The 5,785-nt window shown below is 64.0% G+C and overlaps 1 protein-coding gene across 1 annotated transcript; it reads right to left on the reverse strand.

Moving 5' to 3' along the window:
• Nucleotides 1-3,074: 3,074 nt before the first annotated feature.
• On the reverse strand, nucleotides 3,075-4,974 carry NHLH1 (nescient helix-loop-helix 1). The gene has a single exon (XM_063357222.1). It carries the CDS (start codon nucleotides 4,623-4,625, stop codon nucleotides 4,227-4,229), a length of 399 nt encoding a protein of 132 aa, XP_063213292.1. The 5' UTR covers nucleotides 4,626-4,974; the 3' UTR covers nucleotides 3,075-4,226.
• Nucleotides 4,975-5,785: the final 811 nt, after the last annotated feature.

Raw genomic sequence — 5,785 nt, forward strand, 5'->3', positions numbered from 1 at the left:
GAGATGGAGGTCCCACACCAACCTCCATGGGATGGAGATGGAGGTCCCACACCAACCTCCGTGGGATGGAGATGGAGGTCCCACACCAACCTCCATGGGATGGAGGTGGCCACCCAGCATCGACATCCACGGGATGGAGACACCCGTCCTGCTCCAGTCTCTGTGGGATGGAGCCGGCCACCCCCAACCAACCTCCGTGGCATGGAAATGGCCATCCCGAAGAAACCTCTGTGAGATGGAGATGGCTGTCCCACACAAACCTCCACGGGCTGGAGACACCTGTCTCGCACCAACCTCCATGGGCTGGAGCCGGCCAGAGGGGTTGGGAGCAGAGCTGGGTCTGGAGGCAGGCACCAAAGACACGGCGCATCCCAGGGGACGAACACCAGGGAGAAACCCCTGAGCTGGGACAAAAAGGGCACTGAGGTCCCCTCCGGTCCCCTGCCGTGCCCCACCAGCCGCTCTTGCCTCTGCAGCCTGATGGGGTGCAGCGTCGCCCCGCTTGCTTCCCCCACTCCCCCCCCCCGATGTTCGTTATTTCCCCTCTGACGCGTCTGCGCTGTGCCGAGCTGCAGCCGAGGCCAATTGATTATATGAAGAAATTTGGAGCCAGTCGGGGAACAGCTGCAACCTGCCCCCGGGGACGCGCAGGAGCCGCGCAGACAAAGGAGAAGAGCCGCAAACTTGCTTCCCTGCGGAGCTCGGGGTGGGCCGGGGCTGCGGGGACAGCGCTGGGGGGACACGGAGAAGGGGACACGGAGAAGGGGACACGGAGAAGGGGACCTCGCGAGGTGCACAGTCGAGTGATGGGTGACATGGGAGTGGGGGCCGCAGGGATTTCCCAGGGGTGCGCCCGGGAGAGAAGGTGGTTTACTGGGGGCGTTGGGAGATGCTGGTGGCCGGAGCAGATGTCCTTGTCCCTCTGCTGTCACCAGAGGGACTGGGCCATTTGGGGACGGGGCTTGGAGCAACCGGGTCCGGTGGGACACTGGTGGGTCTGGGTCCAGCGGGAGGCGTCCCTGCCCAGGGCACGGGAGGGGACGAGATGCTCCTTGAAGTCCCTTCCCACCCAAACCAGTCTGGGATGTTCCCAGCAGACCCAAGCTGGGCTCAAAGATTTTTTTTTTAAAAAAAAAAAAAGGGAAGAAAAAGGGAAGCCGGGCACTCCAAGTTCAAGATCTCTCTTTTGCTGGCAGTTTAATTATTTATTTCCCCCTCCCCGACTTCCTTGTGAACTCAGAAATAATAAATCCTCGCACAGTCTGAAGAGCCAAGACAAACACACGCTGGGGCACACCGCGTACGGGGGGGGGGGGCGGTTGCTTTTCCGCCGTGGTCATTATTATTATTTCATTCGTTCGTTCGTTTGTTTTCTAGTTTTCCTTTCCCCAAAAGTGCACAACACAGCAAATAAATAATAACATTTCTCAATAAATTAATTCAATAAATATCCTCGTGGCACAGAGAGGTGGCTGGTGAGTGGAGGGGGGGGAAGGGGGGGGGGCTGCCCTGCTCTGCTTTTGCTCTGCCGTTGCCCCCCAGTGATGGGGGGGGGGCTGGGGGTCCCCTGCTCCGGTCCTGGGGGATCCCACGTTTCCCAGTGAGACGGAGGTAGCGATGGATCTCCCTAGTTTTACTGGGAGGGGGAAGATGAGGTCCGGAGCCGGGTGGTGCTGGGGGCTGGGGGCAGAGATAGGGCTGGGGTGGACATGGGAGGGCAGGGATGGATCTGGGATGGAGCTGGGAGGGCAGAGATGGAGATGGGAGGACTGGGATGGACATGGGAGGGCAGGGATGGAGCTGGGATGGAGCTGGGAGGGCTGGGATGGAGCTGGGAGGGCAGGGATGGATCTGGGATGGATCTGGGAGGGCAGGGATGGAGCTGGGAGGGCTGGGATGGAGCTGGGAGGGCAGGGATGGAGCTGGGATGGAGCTGGGAGGGCTGGGATGGAGCTGGGAGGGCAGGGATGGATCTGGGATGGATCTGGGAGGGCAGGGATGGAGCTGGGAGGGCTGGGATGGACATGGGAGGGCAGGGATGGAGCTGGGATGGAGCTGGGAGGGCTGGGATGGAGCTGGGAGGGCAGGGATGGAGCTGGGATGGAGCTGGGAGGGCTGGGATGGACATGGGAGGGCAGGGATGGAGCTGGGAGGGCAGGGATGGAGATGGGAGGACTGGGATGTACATGGGATGGAGCTGGGAGGGCTGGGATGGAGACGGGAGGGCTGGGATGGAGACGGGAGGACTGGGAGACCCTGGGAAGCCCAGCTGAGGCTCGGACACCCGGCGCGGGCAGCGGCCGACACCTCGGGAAAGCAAAAGGCAGAGGGGGGGTGGGACACTGGGACCCCCTTCTCCGGCTGCGGGGGGGTCGCTGGCATTGGCAGGACGCAGCGCGGAGCCTCTTGCCACCACCGTCCCAGCTCTGGAGCAGCGAAGTCCATCTCTCCCAGTGCCCAACCCGCGGGACGGACCATCGCCTTGTCTCCCGACGAGGCTCAGCCCCAGCCCGTTCCCCATCGCTCTGCTCCGGGCCCGGAGCGTTGGCTCCAAGCACATCCAGTGGTTTCTGCCTGGTCCTGGTGTCCCCCCCCCACCCCGGGCTCTGCTTCTGCTCTTGCCACCGCCAGTGCAAACTGAACTCTTCAAACAAATAAACACCCATAAATCAAGGCAAAACATTCACTCGTGCAATGAGTTTCACCCAGCCTCAGCCTTGCTGGAGGAGAGGCTGCTCAGCTCTGCTTTCCCCTCCCGCTCCCCTCCCAGTCCCAAAGTGCTGACCTGTGGTATGGGGGGGGGGGGGGGGGCGGGGGCAAGGGGAGCGCCGGCTGCTGGAAGGGGCTGCACAGGGGCCATGTCTGTTTCCCCCCCGCCCCATTCCGACCCCGCCGCCCTGCCAGCCACGGGAAAAGTGCAGTTTACCCCAGCAGAGCCCGTGCTGTGAAACGTCACACTGCACCAGCGCCATACTGGTGTAAACGGGGGAAGGAGGGGGGGGGCTGTGGCACCCCGGGGCGCGTCCTCTTTGTACACGAGCCCCGTCAGCACCAGGGGGGACACGGCGCTGTGGAAGCCGGGTGTCGGTGTCCCCCCCCATGCTGGGGTATGTGCCACCCTTGTGTCCCCACTCGAGCCTTTTTCACCAGGAGAACCCAGCTGGGGGGGGACAGAGGAGGAGTGGCGGGGTGAAGCGCTGCCAGGCGGGTGCCCCAGGGTGGTCACGGCCGTCGGTGTCACCGGGGAGGGTTTCACACTCATTGTCCACTAGTGCAAAGGGGGGTCGGGCAGCAAAGCCTGGGGAGCAGAGCGCTGAGGTTCGGGGTGACCAGCAACGGAGGGGCTCGGGGACACCCCGGGGGCTGCCCCAGCCTGGCACGGGAGTGGGGCCGGCGCCCGTGAGCGAGCACCGTCTCTGGAACCCGCCGCTGCCGTCCATGGAGAGCGTGGCCGGGTCCTGCCAGCTCCGCACCGCCCTTGGTGCTTTCTTGCGGGGGGCCAAAAGCCCGGGCAAGCGCAGAAGAGCCGCTCTGTGCCCAAGGATGCTCCCGGGCTCTGCTCCCTCTGCCGAGAGGATGCTCCCGACGTGGGCCTTGAGGCGCCCAGCACGACGGCAGGGGCAGAGCAGGGGCAAAGAGACAAAAGGCCCAGCCTGGCCGGGCTGGGGGGGCGGCTGGTGGCAGAAGGTGCAGACAGACGGACGGACAGACAAGCCCCCGGGGGCTGCTTGGTGCTGCAGGGCTTCCCAGGTCCATTTTTGGGGGAGGCTCATAGAAAAGAGGTGACGCCCAGACAGAACTTGGGCTCAGCGGCTCCTGTTGTGGGTCAGGATGGGGCGGATGGACTGAGGGATGCGGGCTCGGGATCCCGTAGGATCAGGAGGAGGACGAGCGGGATGCACAGCAGAAGGAAGGACAGAAGTCGGGAGCATCCACGGGCAGCAGATCCAGCAGGACGGACAGATGGCTGATGGACCAAACATCCAACCTGAACTCCGGCGGGATGGAAAGACAGACGGACGCGGGCTTGGCGGCGGGGAGATAGTTCAGACAGGGGGTAGAGCAGACAGCCGGGGGCTCGGTCCATTTGAAGAGACGGATGGACGCAGGCACAGCATTTCGGATGGCCGACACGCGGTTCAGGTCGTGGACGGACAGACGGACCCGAGCTCTCGGTCAGGTAGGAGATGTGGCAGAGACAGACAGCCGGACGGCGGGCGGGCGGCTCAGACGTCCAGCACGTGGTTCAGGTAGGAGATGTAGCAGATGGCCAGGCGCAGGATCTCGATCTTGGAGAGCTTCTTGTCGGGCGGCAGGGTGGGCAGCAGCTTCCGCAGCTCGGCGAAGGCCATGTTGAAGGCTTCGACGCGGATGCGCTCCCGCGTGGCGTGGGCTGTCCGGTATTTGGCCGTGGCTCGGCGCCGGCGCCGACGTTCCTCCCGACTCAGGTGCTGCAGGTCTTTCTTCACGGCCTCACCTGCTTCGGCTACCCGGGACTGGGCGCACAAGCCGACGCCGCCAGCGTCCTCCGGGCCGCCCGCGCGGCCGCAGTCGCTGAAGACGGATTCGGACTCGGAGTGTGTCGGGGGCAGGTCGATGTCGGTCTGGTCCGAATTGAGCATCATCTTGGCAGAAGAGGGGTGGGCGGAGGGACGGGGGGTTCAGGAGGACAGACCGAGCTGGGCACGACGCCGAAGCAAAACTCTATTTTAAAGAGGTCTCCAGCTCACGGCGAGGTTATTCTCCTCCTCTTCCTCCTCATCACACACGGCCTCCGCAAGGGGATTTCAAAATTTTCCCTTTTCCCTGGAGAATTCCTTGGGCGGGCGACAGCTTTCACCACAAATAGCGGAAGAAAGACGGCAGGATGCATATAAAATAAATACAATGAAGAAACTAATATCCTCCGTGCGTCCCTGCGCAGGGAGACTGCCGGCTCTTCCCCGCAGCCGTGGCAGGATCCAGTTTCGGAGCCGTCAGGTGTCGGAGTCGTTCCGTGCACTCTAGAAAAGAGAAGGAGAGGGGCTCTCAGTGCCCCCCCGGCTCCCGGAGAGCAGGGTGCTGGGCTCCGGCCGGGACAGGGCTCAATCCGTCCCCTCCTGGCTGGGACGGGGCTCCGGGTCCCCGGAGCGGAGGGGGAGCCGGCGGGGTGGCTGCGGGAGAAGGTAGAAGCCATTTCTCCGGGCTCTCCGGAGGGATGACAGGTGGTGGATGAGCGAAGGGGAAAAACAGACTGCGGGGGCGAGAGGAAAGGGGGAGGCGGGGGGGGGGCTCATTGTACACTAAATGAGCCCGTATGTCATGGATCCTGGCACCCCCGACATATGGAACCCAACACAGCTGCTTTGCTTGATGTGTCCAAATAGACGCTGGCTCCCGGCTCCCTCCGGGACGCAGCGCCGCCGGCCGGGAAAGCTGCTGCTCCTCTCCCTTCTCCTCCCCCCCCGCTGCCTTCCCGGCCCTGGCTTCCACACGGGAGGGGGTCCAGGTTTGCGGGAGCAGGTCTGGGAAAGGCAGGTCTTGCCGAAAGCGCATCTTTTCCCCCCCGCTTTGTGCAGGGGAAGGGCTGGGGTGGAGCAGGGGAAGGGGAACAAACTTCGGATGGGGAAACGCTGCTGCTGGAAGCGGCGGCGGCGGCGCGGTGGGGAGAGCGGCCAGGCAGCGACGTACCGCTCACCGCCTCTCCCGGGCCTGACGAGCTCCTAGTGAGCCGTACGGCGGAGAAACGGCAACTAAACGGATACGGACAGGCGACGGCTGGGATGGAATAGCCCACGTCCCGCTC

This window comes from Chroicocephalus ridibundus, chromosome 21 (assembly GCF_963924245.1).
Source record: "Chroicocephalus ridibundus chromosome 21, bChrRid1.1, whole genome shotgun sequence".
In the NCBI taxonomy this organism is placed as follows: domain Eukaryota; kingdom Metazoa; phylum Chordata; class Aves; order Charadriiformes; family Laridae; genus Chroicocephalus; species Chroicocephalus ridibundus.